Here is a 20,160-nt window from a genome sequence, read left to right on the forward strand (position 1 = left end):
TGAAATAACATGTAACATTTAACAACATTTGTACACATTTACAAACACGTTTCTGATTAGTTCACAGGTTTAAAGGTGATAAGAAACTTTCTGGTCATCATTTCACAAACTTTATTTGATCGTATTGAAGCTCATGACTGAAAGTTGAATTACTAAACTTTAACAGATTGTTGGTGAAAATCCTTTTAACAGCCCCACAAGGAAAACTGTGGCTGAGACGAACGGGAATCAAGTTCCATCAAAAGGTCCCGAAGTCCGTCCCCGTCCCCGTCAGCGTCCTCGTTCCCACCGGCTGAGATCAGTCTCTTCACTCAATCACTTCCTCAACACACATACTACTGTACGTTGGACTTTTGATGGCTCATCAGCCGACTGAGATTCTTTACATTCATTTGTTTTGTCTGCATCAGAAACATGAACTCTGAGGGACATCACCTTGAACGTCTCACAAATCTGTCAGTTCAACACATAAATGGATCTCAGCCCTTTGTGTGAATGAGGACGTGCCCGTGTCATGTGACAGAGGCAGAGCAACGTGTTTCATTATATATGTTTTCATCTAATAAAGAGTGACGTGTTTCATTACGCTGTCGTGTGGATCTGTTCAGGCCCGGTGAGGACAGAACCAGCACTCACTGCCCGGCTCCTTAACACTGAACATGACACAACAACACAGAGTCGCAGACTTTGACATGTTCTCACTTTGCAGCATTTTTAAATGTGTTGTCAGATTTATACACTTTTGTTTCTCTGTGTTTTCTTGTGAAGTGCGTTAAGTTGAAAGATTATGAAACTCAAAATATGGAAGGTACATGTAAGGTGATGAGCTGCATAACAGCAAAAACACCGACACTTTAGTTTGTACCTGAATGCAACATAAGAGTCTGTCAGTCCCAATGATCGGTTTAGAAATGTTGTGGGTCAGATGACAGCGACTCCTGTAGCCCCCCCGGTGTCGGGGTCAAAGGTCAGAGAAAGTCAGTGGAGCCACCAGGCTGTAGAGTCAGAGAGTTTGCCCTTTGACCTTTTCCACATCTCTGACCAGCTGCTCCCCCGCTGCCTTTAGCTCCTCCCTCTGTCGTAGCAGCCGACCTCGAGCTTCCTGCAGCCGCTCGTTCAGATCCACGAACCGACGACACTGAAGGAACTTCACGTCCACGTCCGAGTCCGAGGGGCGAGACACGTCTGAGAGACAGACAGAGAGACAGACAGGTGGTCAACTACAGACAGACAGACAGAGAGACAGGTGGTTAACTACAGGACAGACAGAGAGACAGACAGGTGGTCAACTACAGAGAGACAGAGAGACAGGTGGTGAACTACAGACAGACAGAGAGAGAGACAGGTGGTCAACTACAGGACAGACAGGTGGTGAACTACAGAGAGACAGACAGGTGGTGAACTACAGACAGACAGAGAGACAGACAGGTGGTCAACTACAGAGAGACAGAGAGACAGGTGGTGAACTACAGAGAGACAGGTGGTTAACTACAGACAGACAGGTGGTGAACTACAGACAGACAGAGAGACAGGTGGTCAACTACAGACAGACAGGTGGTGAACTACAGAGAGACAGACAGGTGGTCAACTACAGACAGACAGAGAGACAGGTGGTCAACTACAGACAGACAGGTGGTGAACTACAGAGAGACAGACAGGTGGTCAACTACAGAGAGACAGAGAGAGAGACAGGTGGTCAACTACAGAGAGACAGAGAGACAGGTGGTGAACTACAGACAGACAGAGAGACAGGTGGTTAACTACAGACAGACAGAGAGACAGACAGGTGGTGATCTACAGACAGACAGACAGACAGGAAGATGGTCAACAGAAGGACAGACAGGTGGTCAACCGACAGACAGACAGACAGACAGGTGGTCAACTACAGACAGACAGGTGGTGAACTACAAGACAGACAGGTGGTGAACTACAGACAGACAGACAGGTGGTGAACTACAGACAGACAGAGAGACAGACAGGTGGTCAACTACAGACAGACAGAGAGAGAGACAGGTGGTGAACTACAGGACAGACAGGTGGTCAACTACAGACAGACAGAGAGAGAGACAGGTGGTGAACTACAGGACAGACAGGTGGTCAACTACAGACAGACAGGTGGTGATCTACAGACAGACAGGTGGTTAACTACAGACAGACAGACAGGTGGTGAACTACAGGACAGACAGACAGACGGCTGGTGAACTGAAGGACAGACCCTGGACGGGCCCAGCTGGACTCACCCGGTCCACTCCGCTCCAGGACACTGAACACTGGGTCGCTGGGTGCAGTTCTGTTGATGTCCTCCAGGATCTGGTCCACAGTGGGGGGGTCCGGACGGCTGGGCAGAACCACCCTCTTCTTGTTTTTGTTCATCATGGGGACCCTCGGACACAGAACTGAAACCACAGGAAACAGAACCTGTGACACCAAATACCCAGAATGCAACGGGAAGCTCCAGACTTCTGTGTTTTATCTTTAAAATTAACTTTCAATGATTTGTCCTGAACGAGTATTTCAGTCTGAACAAGTGTTTGAGGAAATATAAAGAAAACGACTCTTCAACGCGGAAGAAAACAAATCCACCAGAACTGATCAGAACAGGTTTATACCAGATGGACATGTTGCTAGGTGCTGGAGGCTAACTGAGCTAACTGAGCTAACGGAGCTAGCTGCTGTGTGTGAACCGGGCTTCCTGCTCTGCAGCGTCAGAGCCCCGGGTCCCGAGCCCCGGGTCCGGTAGGCCCGGTGGGTCCGGTCTCACCGTGTCGTGTCCCTGCGGAGCTCCGCTGTCTCTCGGTGGCTCCGGTGGGTCCGGTTGGTCCGCTGTCTCTCGGTGGGTCCGGTGGTTCCGGTGGGTCCGGTGGTTCCGGTCCCTGCGGAGCTGCGGTGGCTCCGGTGGGAGTTCCGTGGATCTGCGGGGATCTGAACCGGATTCACGGAAACAAAAACTACAAACGTGTCGATAACAAACCGCAGCTGAGCTTAGACCCGCCCCCTACCTGGCCTTTGATTGGCCAGTGCTCCCCACCCGGATGACGTGTGCAGCGGCGCCCTCCGATGACGGCATCACTCCTCGACAGGATAAGCAGCTAGCTGACGGACGAACCGGAGCAGCCACCGTCACCTGTCCGCCACCGGGATCACCTCCACGGGAAAGATCTTTGGTAAGAGAACCGTGTCACCGCCACGGACCGGGGGCGTCACAGGTTCGAGTCCCCGGCTCCACCTTCACACTGAACGGGATGCTAGCTAGCTAGCTGCTAGCATCGTGCCGCTGGGGCTTGGAGCACGTCACGCCAATGTCCGGTCGGAACTTTGAACACACAACAGAGATCTGAGTCTGATGAGAACCTGCGTGCGTCAGGAGTGACGTGCGTGTGTGTAGTGCGCGTGCACGAGCCGCTGTGTGATTCGGCTCCGGTGTCAGACCGGAACCGGAACCTGAACACAGCTGTTCTGACAGCAGAGGTTCGAGTCCCGGTGTGTGGAGATGAGCTAACACCCGATGAGTCACATGAGCCCGAGGCAGGGTCTCTCCCTGTCCCCATGTCCCGGTCCCTGTCCCGGTCCCTGTCCCTGTCCCGGCCCCGGTCCCTGTCCCGGTCCTGGTCCCGGTCCCGGTCCCTGCTGGTCCGAGCCAGAGACAAACATCTGAGCCTTTTAAACTTTCTCAAACAGACACATGAAGAGATGTTGACATGCTAGCATGCTAAGCTAAAACAAACCGAAGTCGATGAATAGAAAGTGAGCGTAGTGTGACGTCACTTCCTCGACCTGCTTGTTATCATCAGGTCGTTTCATTGGGATTCGTGTGTAAGCTGTTAGCTGTTAGCTGATAGCTGTTAGCATCTCTCCAGGCTAATGCTACATGTAGCTTGAACTGAGGAGAACGTCAGTGAGCTTCTGAACCAGCTGAACATCTCCAGAGCTCAAGACTCCACCAGTCCAGCTTCACTAAACCAGTCCAGCTTCACCAAACCAGTCCAGCTTCACCAGTCCAGCTTCACCAAACCAGTCCAGCTTCACCAAACCAGTCCAGCTTCACCAGTCCAGCTTCACTAAACCAGTCCAGCTTCACCAAACCAGTCCAGCTTCACCAGTCCAGCTTCACCAAACCAGTCCAGCTTCACCAATCCAGTCCAGCTTCACCAGTCCAGCTTCACCAAACCAGTCCAGCTTCACCAAACCAGTCCAGCTTCACCAGTCCAGCTTCACCAAACCAGTCCAGCTTCACCAGTCCAGCTTCACCAAACCAGTCCAGCTTCACCAGTCCAGCTTCAGCAAACCAGTCCAGCTTCACTAAACCAGTCCAGCTTCACTAAACCAGTCCAGCTTCACTAAACCAGTCCAGCTTCACCAGTCCAGCTTCACCAAACCAGTCCAGCTTCACCAGTCCAGCTTCAGCAAACCAGTCCAGCTTCACTAAACCAGTCCAGCTTCACTAAACCAGTCCAGCTTCACCAGTCCAGCTTCACCAAACCAGTCCAGCTTCACCAGTCCAGCTTCAGCAAACCAGTCCAGCTTCACTAAACCAGTCCAGCTTCACCAAACCAGTCCAGCTTCACCAGTCCAGCTTCACCAAACCAGTCCTTCGTGTCCTCGAGGTCCAGGAAGTGGACTGGCTCCCACATGATTATCATACGTTGGTGTTTAATTGGGGGGGGGGGGGGGGACACAGGTTCAGGTCCAGTTATTGTTTTTCTCTCTTTCTTTAAAATGCTGTGATTCAGGATCATGATGAAAAGACAACACATGAGGGACCAGATGTTTATGAGAGTGTGTAGCTTGGTGCATCCTGGTTGAATTGGAGGTTGTGTTGCTGGAGGCCTGAGCTCCACTGTGTGTTGTTGTTGTTGTGTATCTGTGTTTAATCCTTGAACATGATTATTCACACTGTGTGTGTGTGTGTGTAGATTTACTTGATTCTGACTGGGACATGACATCATGACATCACCATGCTCAGTAACAGCCACTCCCTCTTCCTGATATCTGCAGGGTCTCCCCCCCCCCCTCAGTGAAGACAGAGAGGTCCGAGCCTCCGTCACCATGACGACCGACAACAAGCGCCTCGCCTTCTCCATCATCCAGTTCCTCCACGACCAGCTGCGCTCCGGGGACCTGACGTCCAGCGCCCAGGAGAGTCTGGAGGGTGAGTCCTCACTTCACTCTGTCGCTTCACGTCCAGCTCGTGTGTTTCTTCCTGTTCACACCCTCCCGTCGCTCTCCAGTTGCTGTCCAGTGTCTGGAGACGGCGTTCGACGTGTCCACCGATGATCAGAGCCTCGCCGTCCCGCTGACGTTACCGGAGATCTTCGCCTCCGCCACAGCCAAGGTAGAGAAACGTCTTGTGATCAGGGTGAAGAGATGGAGAGTCATGCTTCCAGCTTCTGAGTGCTTCTTTCTGTTTGTGTGTTTGTGTGTTTGTGGCAGTTTCCAGCTCAGTCGCAGGTCAACAACAACTCCACCTCAAACTCCATCAGTGAGGACCAGAGAGACGAGGCTGAGAGACTGAAGACGGACGGTGAGACGAGGACGAGGCGTCTGCGACCACCGAGCACATCACAGCTGCAGATTCTTCTCTGGCTTTTATTTAGTTTTCCAGTAATAAGTCGACGTTTTTTGTCTCCGGATTCAGGTAACGACCAAATGAAGGTCGACAACTTTGCAGCTGCTGTGGAGTTTTACTCGAAGGCCATCGCCATCAACCATCAGAACGCCGTCTACTTCTGCAACAGGTCGGCACGGGACACGTCTCTGTCTGCAGAGCTTCCCTTCATGTTTTTAACTCTAACTATACTATGAAATCTGAACATATGAAGATGCTCTGGATTATAAAACTAAAACTCTGATCTTGGTGTGATGGTGTGATGTCCCCGTGCAGAGCGGCAGCGTACAGTAAACTGGGGAACTACGCTGGAGCCGTGCAGGACTGTGAGCAGGCCATCGGCATCGACCCCAGCTACAGCAAAGCCTACGGGCGGATGGGGTGAGAGGACTCGGCTGATCCCAGACCTGGTGTCGGTCCCGGGTCTTCACATGTGTCCTGACGTGTTGTCGTGTCGTTTCAGTTTGGCTCTGGCGAGTCTCAACAAACACACAGAAGCAGCGACTTTCTATAAAAAAGCTCTGGAGCTCGACCCCGACAACGACACGTACAAAACCAACCTGAAGATCGCAGAGGAGAAGATGGATACGTCCAGTCCGGTAAGAGGAGGCCAGGCTGAGGGTTTGTGAGCAACAGGTTCTGACAGATGTTGTATTCATGTGTGTGTGTCCTCTCTCAGACGGCAGGGATGGGCGGAGTCGACCTGGCTGGGCTGCTCAGTAACCCCGGCTTCATGAACATGGTGAGAACACTCTGCTTCTGTAGAAGCTTCGATGTTCACAGGGACGTCCGGCCTGTGGGTTCAGGGTTCAGGGTTCATCTGAACCGGAACAAAGTTTCCTGCTGAATATTGGAGATGAACTCTGGTTGTTAATAACTTCAGAGAGTTTCTAACTGATCTCAGTTCAGCTTCACTCTTCAGCTGCAGCTGCTTGAGACAGGTTGTGACTCTCAGTCAGTTCTTCTCTCAGCAGATGGACTCTCTCTTGTTCACACTCACACTTCAGACTCACTCTCATCAAACTGATCATTTAAAGTGTTCTTTGGTTATTTATTTATGTTAAATCTGTAGGAATCAGCTCAACCTCTACACACGTGTGTTGACCATGTTGACGACACCAGTTGTTGTTCTGTGATGACTCAGCTGCAGTGGAGTTGATGTCGTTGTTTGCACATTATTGACTGAGTGTGTCTGTGTGTGTCTCTGTGTGTGTGTCTGTGTGTGTCTGCAGGCGTCGTCTCTGATGAACAACCCTCAGGTTCAGCAAATGTAAGTTTGTTTTCTCCTCTAGTTGTTGATTTTAAAATTTTACATTACAATACATTTAGCTGACGCCTTATCCAAAGCGACTCACAGTATGTGCATCAGGGAACGAACCCAGTGCAGCTTGACTTAGACATCACCTCCTTCACTGAGGTGTGAAGACCAGTGTCTTTAGTCTGGAGGAAGATGTGTAGACAGTCATGTTGTTGAGTGGCAGCTGTCCATCGCACCGAGGGAGCAGCTGATTGGTCGATGCGGAGTCAATCAATCAATCAATCAAATTCTATTAGTAGATCCAATAATCACAGGTCCCAGTTTGTCTCATGGTCTTTAACAAGGTGAGACGTCCTCTGGTCTTCAACAAGAGTCAAACTACTGAGACCTGTAGCAGGTGAGGAAGGTAGAAACCTCAGAGACACATGTGAGGACCCGTCTCCAGGAGACACATGTGAGGACCCGTCTCCAGGACGGACACGAGTCCAACAGATGTCCCGTGGAACAGAGGACATCAGAGAGATCAGAGTCTTTACAGCTTTGATTAGAATAAACAGTTTGTAGCCGAACTGAAGGTCAATGAACTGATGGATTATTGTCAGTAATGGTCGAGTCTCTGAGGAGACGTTTTATATGTCAAGCAGTCTGGTTGTGATCATAGTCTCTGGTCAGCAGCCGGCCAGATCACGATCCAGCATCAGGATGGGATCCAGTGTAGTCCAGTCATTGTCCACTGCCACCATCAGGATCCATCATCAGCTGCCACCTCGGTCCTGGTCCACCACCGTTATCAGATCCCAGCACGATAATGGGTCCAGCATTAGACTGGATCCGGTCCAGCATTAGACTGGACCCGATCCGGTCCAGCATTAGACTGGACCCGATCCGTTCACAGCACGGTACCAAGCTCTAGTGTTTTGAAGTGGATGCAGCCACTGGGAACCAGTGAAGGGAGCGGAGTGGAGTTCTTCCTCTCGTGTTTCTCAAAGTTAACGTCCCGTCTGCTTGCTCTCGTCCAGGATGTCGGGGATGATGTCTGGAGCGTACGGCGGGATGGGGGGAGGCGGAGCAGGAGGCGGAGCAGGAGGCGGGGCAGGAGTTGGTCCAGGAGTTGGAGTTGGAGCAGGAGTTAGTCCAGGAGTTGGAGCAGGAGTTGACGCAGGAGTCGGAGCAGGAGTCGGAGCAGGAGTCGGAGCAGGAGGCGTAGCAGGAGCTGCAGTCCCTGGAGCAGCTGGATCTGGAGATCTATCAGGACTGATCCAGGCGTACGTACCTGACTCAGATGTTTCCCAGCATGCTCTCTGTCAGCTGGACATGTTGGGCTGATGTTGTTGTTGTTCTGGTTGCAGAGGTCAGCAGTTCGCTCAGCAGATGCAGCAGCAGAACCCCGAACTCATCGAGCAGCTGAGGAGTCAAATCCGTAACCGAACGCCCAGCACAGGAGCCGAGGAGCAGCCGTGACATCACACACGGTAAACCAATCAAATCTCTTTCAAAGATCCTGTGGAAATAGATTTCCTGAAAACTGTTCCACTAGAGAAGACCTTGAACGTGAAACCATCTTCAACAGATGGACACCAGTGCTGATCTTACTTCCTGTCTCTGTTCCAGGTCGTGAGATTCTGGAGGAGACGAGCAGAACCTTTTTTTTTTCTTTCTGATCTGGATCAATAACGCTTGAAGGACTTGAAAGAGTTTTGTTTTTTCGTCAGTGAATAATATCTGCATGAGAGGTGTGGGGGGGAAGGGGGGGGGCTCATTCAGGAGCCACGTCACCAAAAACAACGGCCACTTCCTGTGGCGCTGAGTTTTTTATGAAGAACTATGTGACTCAACACTCTGACATCAAACATTCAAATCTAATAAACTAAGCTCTGACAACAACAATGTCCCAGATGTGAAACAGCTGCAGAGTAGGTGTGTGTGTGTGTGTGTGTGTGTGTGTGTGCGCGTGTGTGTGTGTGTGTGCGTGTGTGTGCGTGCGTGTGTGTGTGCGTGTGTGTGTGCGTGCATGTGTGTGTCACAGAGCTATTTAAACGGAGTTTGGAAATTAAAAAGAGCATCTCAACATTTTACATCTTCTGTCTGGTGAGTTTTCTCTCCTGTCAAACAAATAATACAAACTCTACACACACACTGTTATGAATAACAAAGAATATAGATAATAACACGAAGGTATAATAGTAAGTGAAGTGAAAACTAAATAATAAAACATTAAGAACGTGGGACAAGATGGTGAACGTCTCTTTTGGATTTGAAGGTCTTCTGCTCATTGAAGGTACCAGCAGATGTTAGCAGATGTTCACAGCCATCAGCAGATGATGGGGACATAACATCAGTTGTGATTTGTAGTGTCTTGGTTGTAATCAACGATACAAGCTGAACCTGAGGGTAGAGGTAAATCTGACTGGATACCGGCTTGTATGAAAGTACTATGAGAGTACTATGAGACTACTATGAGAGTACTATGAGAGTACTATGAGCACCATGTTACCTGCTCAGAAGATCAGACATCATTACCTCTGTCTTTTTAAACTGAACACTGTCCCAGTTTAGAACATAGGACAAGATGGAGAATATCCCTGTTCAATTAATACCAACAACCAGTAGATGTTATCAGATGTTAGTGACCACCAGTAGATGTTAGTGACCACCAGTAGATGTTATCAGATGTTAGTGGCCACCAGTAGATGTTATCAGATGTTAGTGACCACCAGTAGATGTTATCAGATGTTAGTGACCACCAGTAGATGGTATCAGATGTTAGTGACCACCAGTAGATGTTATCAGATGTTAGTAACCACCAGTAGATGTTATCAGATGTTAGTGACCACCAGTAGATGTTATCAGATGTTAGTGACCACCAGTAGATGTTATCAGATGTTAGTGACCACCAGTAGATGGTATCAGATGTTAGTGACCACCAGTAGATGTTATCAGATGTTAGTGACCACCAGTAGATGTTATCAGATGTTAGTGACCACCAGTAGATGTTATCAGATGTTAGTGACCACCAGTAGATGTTATCAGATGTCCATGACCACTAGTAGATGTTATCAGATGTTAGTGACCACTAGTAGATGTTATCAGATGTTAGTGACCACCAGTAGATGTTATCAGATGTTAGTGACCACCAGTACATGTTCTCAGATGTTAGGGACCACCAGTAGATGTTATCAGATGTCCATGACCACCAGTAGATGTTATCAGATGTTAGTGACCACCAGTAGATGTTATCAGATGTTAGTGACCACCAGTAGATGTTATCAGATGTTAGTGACCACCAGTAGAGTTTATCAGATGTTAGTGACCACCAGTAGATGTTATCTGATGTTAGTGACCACCAGTAGATGTTATCAGATGTTAGTGACCACCAGTAGATGTTATCAGATGTTAGGGACCACCAGTAGATGTTATCAGGTGTTAGTGACCAGCAGTAGATGTTATCAGATGTTAGTGACCACCAGTAGATGTTATCAGATGTTAGTGACCACCAGTAGATGTTATCAGATGTTAGTGACCACCAGTAGATGTTATCAGATGTTAGTGACCACCAGTAGATGTTATCAGATGTTAGTGACCACCAGTAGATGTTATCAGATGTTAGTAACCACCAGTAGATGTTATCAGATGTTAGTGACCACCAGTAGATGTTATCAGATGTTAGTAACCACCAGTAGATGTTATCAGATGTTAGTGACCACCAGTAGATGTTATCAGATGTTAGTGACCACCAGTAGATGTTATCAGATGTTAGTGACCACCAGTAGATGTTATCAGATGTTAGTGACCACCAGTAGGTGTTATCAGATGTTAGTGACCACCAGTAGATGTTATCAGATGTTAGTGACCACCAGTAGATGTTATCAGATGTTAGTGACCACCAGTAGATGTTATCAGATGTTAGTGACCACCAGTAGATGTTATCAGATGTTAGTGACCACCAGTAGATGTTATCAGGTGTTAGTGACCACCAGTAGATGTTATCAGGTGTTAGTGACCAGCAGTAGATGTTATCAGATGTTAGTGACCACCAGTAGATGTTATCAGATGTTAGTGACCACCAGTAGATGTTATCAGATGTTAGTGACCACCAGTAGATGTTATCAGGTGTTAGTGACCACCAGTAGATGTTATCAGGTGTTAGTGACCAGCAGTAGATGTTATCAGATGTTAGTGACCACCAGTAGATGTTATCAGATGTGAGTGACCACCAGTAGATGTTATCAGATGTTAGTGACCACCAGTAGATGTTATCAGATGTTAGTGACCACCAGTAGATGTTATCAGATGTTAGTGACCACCAGTAGGTGTTATCAGATGTTAGTGACCACCAGTAGATGTTATCAGATGTTAGTGACCACCAGTAGATGTTATCAGATGTTAGTGACCACCAGTAGATGTTATCAGATGTTAGTGACCACCAGTAGATGTTATCAGGTGTTACTGACCAGCAGTAGATGTTATCAGATGTTAGTGACCACCAGTAGATGTTATCAGATGTTAGTGACCACCAGTAGATGTTATCAGGTGTTAGTGACCACCAGTAGATGTTATCAGATGTTAGTGACCACCAGTAGATGTTATCAGGTGTTAGTGACCAGCAGTAGATGTTATCAGATGTTAGTGACCACCAGTAGATGTTATCAGATGTTAGTGACCACCAGTAGATGTTATCAGATGTTAGTGACCACCAGTAGATGTTATCAGATGTTAGTAACCACCAGTAGATGTTATCAGATGTTAGTGACCACCAGTAGATGTTAGTGACCACCAGTAGATGTTATCAGATGTTAGTGACCACCAGTAGGTGTTATCAGATGTTAGTGACCACCAGTAGATGTTATCAGATGTTAGTGACCACCAGTAGGTGTTATAAGATGTTAGTGACCACCAGTAGATGTTATCAGATGTTAGTGACCACCAGTAGATGTTATCAGATGTCAGTGACCACCAGTAGATGTTATCAGATGTTAGTGACCACCAGTAGATGTTATCAGATGTGAGTGACCACCAGTAGATGTTATCAGATGTTAGTGACCACCAGTAGATGTTATCAGATGTGAGTGACCACCAGTAGATGTTATCAGATGTTAGTGACCACCAGTAGATGTTATCAGATGTTAGTGACCACCAGTAGATGTTATCAGATGTTAGTGACCACCAGTAGATGTTATCAGATGTTAGTGACCACCAGTAGATGGTATCAGATGTTAGTGACCATCAGTAGATGTTATCAGATGTTAGTGACCACCAGTAGATGTTATCAGATGTTAGTGACCACCAGTAGATGTTATCAGATGTTAGTGACCACCAGTAGATGGTATCAGATGTTAGTGACCACCAGTAGATGTTAGGGACCTGAGCATCAGGTCTCAGGGTGCTAGTGACAACATGTGATGGACCTGGGAGCCACTGGCCCACTCCTGGTCAGTGGAGGAGAACCTCTCTGTCCCTGTTCCCCTCACGGACAGAAGATCCTCTTTGGACGTCAAGGCACCTGAAGCAGCTTCTCTGTTTCTAGTGTTGCTTTACATTTTTACACATAAATACTCAAACCGTTTAAAACAGAGCAGACATTTAAAATCCCTGAAGTCTTTCCTGCTGCAGCTTCTTTTCTTTGCATCATCTCTAAGTTTGAATCTGTTTCTGAGGTTTGGTTTTTGAATCTTCATGGTTCCTTGTTGGTCTGTGGTCGTTCCTGTTCAAACCCTCGGTGACTCAGTGAATCCAGGTTCCACAGGAACAGGTGAGTCACCAGGGCTCCACCCACCTGATGGAATGTTTACCTTCTGAAGAAGTACACACTTTATCTTTTCAAAATATTGAGCCAAACTGAAAAACCTGTTTTAATGAACCACATGTTTATTATTTATTAATAACTTTTATTAATAACTTTTAATCTGTAGCTCCTACAAGCAGGGACTACAAAAGTCAAAAAAACGTTCATGTCAAAAATAAATCTAATCAAAGACATAAAAACATTAAAGAAGCATCACTTCCTGGTATCCATCGCTGCTTACGTCATCAGAAAGCAGGTCAGAGGTCGTGACGGAGGCGGAAGTGTCTAGGTGCAGCAGCGGAGCAGAGGCCCAGCGGACGGTGGCCCGGCAGGTAAACAGTCCACGTTCGATTCCTGTCGTCGTGTCGGTCCCAGGTCTTAGTTCAGTGTCTGTCACACAGATGTGCGCAGATGTTCTGCTGTGGCGGAACACTTCCGGTGTTAGCAGGGAAGCTAACGAGCGTTAGCGGTCAGGTTCTCCTCAGGCATCCTGGACGGACCGGAAGTGAGATCAATGATATCAGTGATGAGGAGAAACGATCTAAACCGAAGTGATGAAGATGAACATAGACATATATAGTGTTTATATCTATGGAGATGAAGCTGGTGAACAATGAAAGAAACAGTGAAGACACGTGATGCGTAGAGAGGAGAGCTGTCACCATAGCGACTGGTTCTGACGCGTTAACCTTTTATTTTGAAAGTCCTGACAGGAACTGGATTTAATGCTCAGATGTGAACTTTACGTTGTAAACAGAACCGGTTTATAAAGTAAATAGTAAAGATCCGATTGTAGCTAGACACGTTTTCATTGATGAGAACTGTTAGTTAGTCAGTTAGTTAGCTGGTTAGTTAGTCAGTTAGCTAGTTAATTAGTTAGTTAACAGGTTAATAGTTAGCTAGTAAGTAAGTTAGTTAGCTGGTTAATAGTTAGCTAGTAAGTTAGCTAGCTAGCTGGTTAGTTAGATAGTAAGTAAGTTAGTTAGCTGGTTAGTTAGTTAGTTGGCTAGTAAGTTAGCTGGTTAGTTAGCTAGTAAGTAAGTTAGTTAGTTGGTCAGTTAGCTGGTTAGTTAGTTAATTAGCCAGTTAGTTAGCTAGCTAGCTGGTTAGTTAGCTAGTAAGTAAGTTAGTTGGCTGGTTAGTTGGCTAGTAAGTTAGCTGGTTAGTTCGTCAGTTAGTAAGTTAGCTGGTTAGTTTACTCAGCTACTGCCCTTAGGGACAGTTTCATGCCACTTCTTCTTCCACCACACTTCAGAATAAAGTCTTTACTACTTTTAATCTGAAATATATTTATGTGACATTTTTATGCCTCAGTTCTCAGCTGCTGTCTAACTAACTAACTAACTAACTAACTAACTAACTAACTAACTGATACAGATACAGCTGTGGGGATGTGGTTGCGTTCAGAAAGTCCAAATAATCTAATTTCCTAACCACTGAACCCGGAGGAGATGCTGTAAGGAGTTAGGAAAGGAGTTAGGAAAGGAGTTAGGAAAGGAGAAAGGAAAGGAGTTAGGAAAGGAGTTAGGAAAGGAGAACCAGGGTGTGGAGAAAATCCAACAATGACTTTATACTAGAAGATACTCACAGACGTAACAGTTCTGTGCTCTGACAGTAATATCTCTCTCTCTCTCTCCCTCTCTCTCTCTCTCTCTTTGTATCTTTATCTGTCTCTCTCTCTCCCTCTCCCTCTCTCTCTCTTTGTATCTTTATCTGTCTCTCCCTCTCCCTCTCTCTCTCTCTCTCTCTCTCTGTCTCTCTCTCTCTCTCTCTCTCTCTCTCTCTCTCTGTCTCTCTCTCCCTCTCTCTCTCTTTGTATCTTTATCTGTCTCTCTCTCTCTCCCTCTCCCTCTCTCTCTGTCTCTCTCTCTCCCTCTCTCTCCCTCTCTCTCTGGTGGATGTAATGATGGCGTCCACTCCTCAGCTCCTGCTAAGCGTGAGGATGCAGATCCTGGTGAAGAAGCTGCTCGGCCTGCTGGGATTGTTCGGCCTCATGCTGGCCGGCATCCTGGTCCCAGTGCGCCTCCTGCTGGTCGACCAGGACAAGGCGCAGCGCTACAGGAGAGCTCTGTCTCTCTGCAACTCGTTCGGAGGGGGCGTGTTCCTCGCCACGTGCTTCAACGCTCTGCTGCCGACCGTCAGAGACAAGGTGACTGTGAAGACATGAGACAGTGTCCACTGGTAGAAGACATGAGACAGTGTCCTCTGTGAGAAGACATGAGACAGTGTCCTCTGTTAGAAGACATGAGACAGTGTCCGCTGTTAGAAGACATGAGACAGTGTCCTCTGTTAGAAGACATGAGACAGTGTCCTCTGTTAGAAGACATGACACAGTGTCCTCTGTTAGAAGACATGAGACAGTGTCCGCTGTTAGAGACAGTGTCCTCTGTAAGAAGTCATGAGACAGTGTCCTCTGTGAAAAGACATGAGACAGTGTCCTCTGTGAGAAGACATGAGACAGTGTCCTCTGTTAGAGACAGTGTCCTCTGGTAGAAGACATGAGACAGAGTCCGCTGTTAGAAGACATGAGACAGTGTCCTCTGTTAGAAGACATGAGACAGTGTCCACTGTTAGAAGACATGAGACAGTGTCCTCTGCTAGAAGACATGAGACAGTGTCCTCTGTTAGAAGACATGAGACAGTGTCCTCTGTTAGAGACATGAGACAGTGTCCTCTGTTAGAAGACATGAGACAGTGTCCTCTGTAAGAAGACTTGAGACAGTGTCCTCTGTTAGAAGACATGAGACAGTGTCCTCTGTTAGAGACATGAGACAGTGTCCTCTGTTAGAGACATGAGACAGTGTCCTCTGTTAGAAGACATGAGACAGTGTCCTCTGCTAGAAGACATGAGACAGTGTCCTCTGGTAGAAGACATGAGACAGTGTCCTCTGTTAGAGACAGTGTCCTCTGTGAGAAGACATGAGACAGTGTCCTCTGTTAGAGACAATGTCCTCTGTAAGAAGACATGAGACAGTGTCCTTTGTGAGAAGACATGAGACAGTGTCCTCTGTTAGAAGACATGAGACAGTGTCCACTGTTAGAAGACATGAGACAGTGTCCTCTGGTAGAAGACATGAGACAGTGTCCTCTGTAAGAAGACATGAGACAGTGTCCTCTGTGAGAAGACATGAGACAGTGTCCTCTGTTAGAAGACATGAGACAGTGTCCGCTGTTAGAAGACATGAGACAGTGTCCTCTGTTAGAAGACATGAGACAGTGTCCTCTGTTAGAAGACATGACACAGTGTCCTCTGTTAGAAGACATGAGACAGTGTCCGCTGTTAGAGACAGTGTCCTCTGTAAGAAGTCATGAGACAGTGTCCTCTGTGAAAAGACATGAGACAGTGTCCTCTGTGAGAAGACATGAGACAGTGTCCTCTGTTAGAGACAGTGTCCTCTGGTAGAAGACATGAGACAGAGTCCGCTGTTAGAAGACATGAGACAGTGTCCTCTGTTAGAAGACATGAGACAGTGTCCACTGTTAGAAGACATGAGACAGTGTCCTCTGCTAGAAGACATGAGACAGTGTCCTCTGTTAGAAGACATGAGACAGTGTCCTCTGTTAGAGACATGAGACAGTGTCCTCTGTTAGAAGACATGAGACAGTGTCCTCTGTAAGAAGACTTGAGACAGTGTCCTCTGTTAGAAGACATGAGACAGTGTCCTCTGTTAGAGACATGAGACAGTGTCCTCTGTTAGAGACATGAGACAGTGTCCTCTGTTAGAAGACATGAGACAGTGTCCTCTGCTAGAAGACATGAGACAGTGTCCTCTGGTAGAAGACATGAGACAGTGTCCTCTGTTAGAGACAGTGTCCTCTGTGAGAAGACATGAGACAGTGTCCTCTGTTAGAGACAATGTCCTCTGTAAGAAGACATGAGACAGTGTCCTTTGTGAGAAGACATGAGACAGTGTCCTCTGTTAGAAGACATGAGACAGTGTCCACTGTTAGAAGACATGAGACAGTGTCCTCTGGTAGAAGACATGAGACAGTGTCCTCTGTAAGAAGACATGAGACAGTGTCCTCTGTGAGAAGACATGAGACAGTGTCCTCTGTGAGAAGACATGAGACAGTGTCCTCTGTTAGAAGACATGAGACAGTGTCCTCTGTTAGAAGACATGAGACAGTGTCCACTGTTAGAAGACATGAGACAGTGTCCTCTGTTAGAAGACATGAGACAGTGTCCCCTGTTAGAAGACATGAGACAGTGTCCACTGTTAGAGACAGTGTCCTCTGTAAGAAGACATGAGACAGTGTCCTCTGTTAGAAGACATGAGACAGTGTCCTCTGTTAGAAGACATGAGACAGTGTCCTCTGTGGTTCTGAAACCTGAGCTCTATTAAGTGGACCTTAGTTCTGCCTGACTCTCAGTGTCCAGGAGGGGGCGCCATGCTGCAGCCGGATCATAATGAGCGTCCTCATGGAGACCAGCTGATTGGTCCATGAGAGTGTCTGTCCCTCTGACCCCCCCCCTGTCTCCGTCCCCTCAGGTGGGAGATGTCTTCCAGCAGCTGCAGATCAGCAGTCGTTACCCTGTGGCGGAGACGATGATGATGATGGGCTTCTTCCTCACGGTCTTCGTGGAACAGGCCGTCCTCACCTTCAAGAAGGACAAACCGTCCTTCATCGACCTGAAGACCTTCAACGCCGGCGGCTCGGAGGCCGGCAGCGACTCGGAGTACGACACGCCCTTCCTGTCCTCGGAGGGGGGCTCGCCGGACGCCCACCGCTCTCATGGTCACCGCCACGGACACTTCGCCCCGGGGGAGCTGGCGGGGGCGCGGCCTCTGCGGCTGGTGAGCCTGGTCCTGGCTCTGTCGGCCCACTCGGTGTTCGAGGGCCTGGCGCTCGGCCTGCAGGACGACGGCGCCAAGCTGGACAGCCTCTTCCTGGGCGTGGCCGTGCACGAGACGCTGGCCGCCGTCGCCCTGGGCGTCAGCATGGCCAAGGCGTCGCAGGGCGTGAAGGACGCCGCCAAGCTGGGGGTCGCCGTCAGCCTGATGATCCCGCTGGGCATGCTGGTGGGGATGGGCATCGAGTCGGCTCAGACGCTGGCGGGCAGCGTGGCGTCCGTGGTGCTGCAGGGACTCGCCGCCGGCACCTTCCTGTTCGTCACCTTCTTGGAGATCCTGTCCCGAGAGCTGGAGGACAAACGGGACCGGCTCCTCAAGGTGCTCTTCCTCATCCTCGGGTACGCTGCGCTCGCCGCTCTCGTCTTCATCACGTGGTGACGGACAGGAAGTCATCACGTGGTGACGGACAGGAAGTCAGAGACTCAGACCACGATACCAAAGGAAACTCTGTAGTTCAGACGCCTCCTGGTGGCAGGTTTGTGTAAATTCAAGAGAATCCGGTGTGAGAACAACAAGAGAGTTTGTGGAGATCAGAGCTGACGACGTGAACATGATCACATGACCTCTGCAGCAGAGGGACCAGGTCACTTCCTGTGTGTGTCTGCCCCCCCCCCACCCCCCCCAGGAGGAGGATCTGATGCTGAGATGTTCAGCTCTGGAGACGATTCTCTGGATCTGATCTGGAGCTCATGTGTGAAGATGTCTCTAGAGGAACTGTTCATTATTTTGAAATCCACAATCATTTGGTCACATGTTCACATCATCAACCATCGTGAGAATCTGCTTTTGAATCTGTCCGTTCACATTTCCATTCCAGTTGTTTTCTTTTTTCCTGGTTCTGTTGGTGAGTTATTCTGTAAGTCACTTCATTCAGAGGCTGTAAATATTATAAATATTATAAATGTAATCGAGTCCCAGAAGGATCAGTGGGCCGGCCCTCAGGGGATCATGTGATATTCTGATCTGTACCTGAGGTGGAGGTTTGATTTGAGACCCAGCAGGTTGTGGATTATTCAGGTGTACCTAATAAAGTGACCTTTGAGTTCATGTTCAGGCTGTTGTGACTGATTCATACTTTAATTTATTAAAACCTGCTGATAACAATCTTTAACACTAGGACCTGTTGGGATTCCTCCATGTAACTTATTATTGAAGTATTTATTCATCTTGTTCTGATTTATGACTGGAGAATTAAAGTGTCATTGTTACTAAACGTGTTTGTTTCACTTCCTGGGGGGGGGGGGGGGGGTCAGGAGCTGGTCCAATCAGATGACCAGAAGTCCAAGTCTGGATCTGGTCATCTGATTGGTCGAGTCAGCTTGCAGTCAGTAGTATATTTATTTATATTCAAAGGTCCAGATTGTGGCACCGTTAGAATATCTTTAATAAGCAGGTTCCATACATGTGGATATAATATAATATATATAATATAATATAATATAATACTGTAAACACATGTTTATGATTCTCTGCTCGTACAGAAGAGTTGAAACCTCAAGTAAAAATCATCTTTTAACTTAAAATAATTAATGTGACATTTATCATGATAATTATCAATATTATCATGATAATTCAATTAAATTTATTTGTATTTCATCAAATCATATGATCGGGTCCCGAGCTGAGACATCAGTCCACAGAGAAGCTCCAGTTTCCTTCAGGAGACTCTGAGGACACATGTCCATCAAGGCCTCAGGTCCCAACTGTCCATCACTCCGGATCAGTGCAGGACCCCCAGGACCCTTTGACCCAGGGCCCTTTGACCCAGGGCCCTTTGACCCAGGACCCTTTGACCCAGGTCCCCCAAAGTTCCTGAAAGGCTCCTGTGTAAAGGAAAACTTTAGACTGATCCCGACACCTCATCAACAGGAGTCAAAGAAAGACCAGGTCCAGCAGCAGAGACCAGGTCCAGCAGCTGCAGAGACCAGGACCAGCAGCAGCAGAGACCAGGTCCAGCAGCTGCAGAGACCAGGACCAGCAGCAGCAGAGACCAGGTCCAGCAGCAGCAGAGACCAGGTCCAGCAGCAGAGACCAGGTCCAGCAGCAGAGACCAGGTCCAGCTGCAGAGACCGGATCCAGCAGCAGAGACCAGGTCCAGCAGCAGAGACCAGGACCAGCAGCAGAGACCAGGTCCAGCAGCAGAGACCAGGTCCAGCTGCAGAGACCAGGTCCAGCAGCAGCAGAGACCAGATCCAGCAGCAGAGACCAGGACCAGCAGCAGAGACCAGGACCAGCAGCAGCAGAGACCAGGTCCAGCAGCAGAGACCAGGTCCAGCAGCAGAGACCAGATCCAGCAGCAGAGACCAGGTCCAGCAGCAGAGACCAGGTCCAGCAGCAGAGACCAGATCCAGCAGCAGGGACCAGGACCAGCAGCAGCAGAGACCAGGTCCAGCAGCAGAGACCAGGTCCAGCTGCAGAGACCAGGTCCAGCAGCAGAGACCAGGTCCAGCAGCAGCAGAGACCGGATCCAGCAGCAGAGACCAGGTCCAGCAGCAGAGACCAGGTCCAGCAGCAGCAGAGACCAGGTCCAGCAGCAGCAGAGACCAGGTCCAGCTGCAGAGACCAGGTCCAGCTGCAGAGACCAGGTCCAGCAGCAGCAGAGACCAGGTCCAGCACCAGAGACCAGGTCCAGCAGCAGAGACCAGGTCCAGCAACAGAGACC

The 20,160-nt window shown here is 48.4% G+C and overlaps 3 protein-coding genes across 3 annotated transcripts; 2 read left to right on the forward strand and 1 right to left on the reverse strand.

Moving 5' to 3' along the window:
- Window positions 1–96: 96 nt before the first annotated feature.
- Window positions 97–2,919, reverse strand: c9h19orf25 (chromosome 9 C19orf25 homolog). Its single transcript, XM_061077972.1, has 3 exons — window positions 2,762–2,919; window positions 2,241–2,396; window positions 97–1,185 (listed from the first exon to the last, which is right to left on the reverse strand). Exons 2-3 carry the CDS (start codon window positions 2,374–2,376, stop codon window positions 1,004–1,006), a joined length of 318 nt encoding a protein of 105 aa, XP_060933955.1. The 5' UTR covers window positions 2,377–2,396; window positions 2,762–2,919; the 3' UTR covers window positions 97–1,003.
- A 139-nt stretch (window positions 2,920–3,058) lies between these two features.
- Window positions 3,059–8,750, forward strand: sgta (small glutamine rich tetratricopeptide repeat co-chaperone alpha). The gene is made up of 12 exons (XM_061077753.1): window positions 3,059–3,164; window positions 4,996–5,149; window positions 5,229–5,332; window positions 5,431–5,521; window positions 5,636–5,735; window positions 5,882–5,986; window positions 6,069–6,204; window positions 6,285–6,347; window positions 6,838–6,875; window positions 7,883–8,128; window positions 8,213–8,335; window positions 8,475–8,750. Exons 2-11 carry the CDS (start codon window positions 5,047–5,049, stop codon window positions 8,322–8,324), a joined length of 1,098 nt encoding a protein of 365 aa, XP_060933736.1. The 5' UTR covers window positions 3,059–3,164; window positions 4,996–5,046; the 3' UTR covers window positions 8,325–8,335; window positions 8,475–8,750.
- A 4,166-nt stretch (window positions 8,751–12,916) lies between these two features.
- On the forward strand, window positions 12,917–18,030 carry LOC133010226 (zinc transporter ZIP3-like). Its single transcript, XM_061077725.1, has 3 exons — window positions 12,917–12,977; window positions 14,570–14,794; window positions 17,136–18,030. The coding sequence occupies exons 2-3, from the start codon at window positions 14,588–14,590 to the stop codon at window positions 17,874–17,876; spliced, it is 948 nt and encodes a 315-aa protein (XP_060933708.1). The 5' UTR covers window positions 12,917–12,977; window positions 14,570–14,587; the 3' UTR covers window positions 17,877–18,030.
- Window positions 18,031–20,160: the final 2,130 nt, after the last annotated feature.

Source organism: Limanda limanda, chromosome 9 (assembly GCF_963576545.1).
Source record: "Limanda limanda chromosome 9, fLimLim1.1, whole genome shotgun sequence".
Classification (NCBI taxonomy): Eukaryota; Metazoa; Chordata; class Actinopteri; order Pleuronectiformes; family Pleuronectidae; genus Limanda; species Limanda limanda.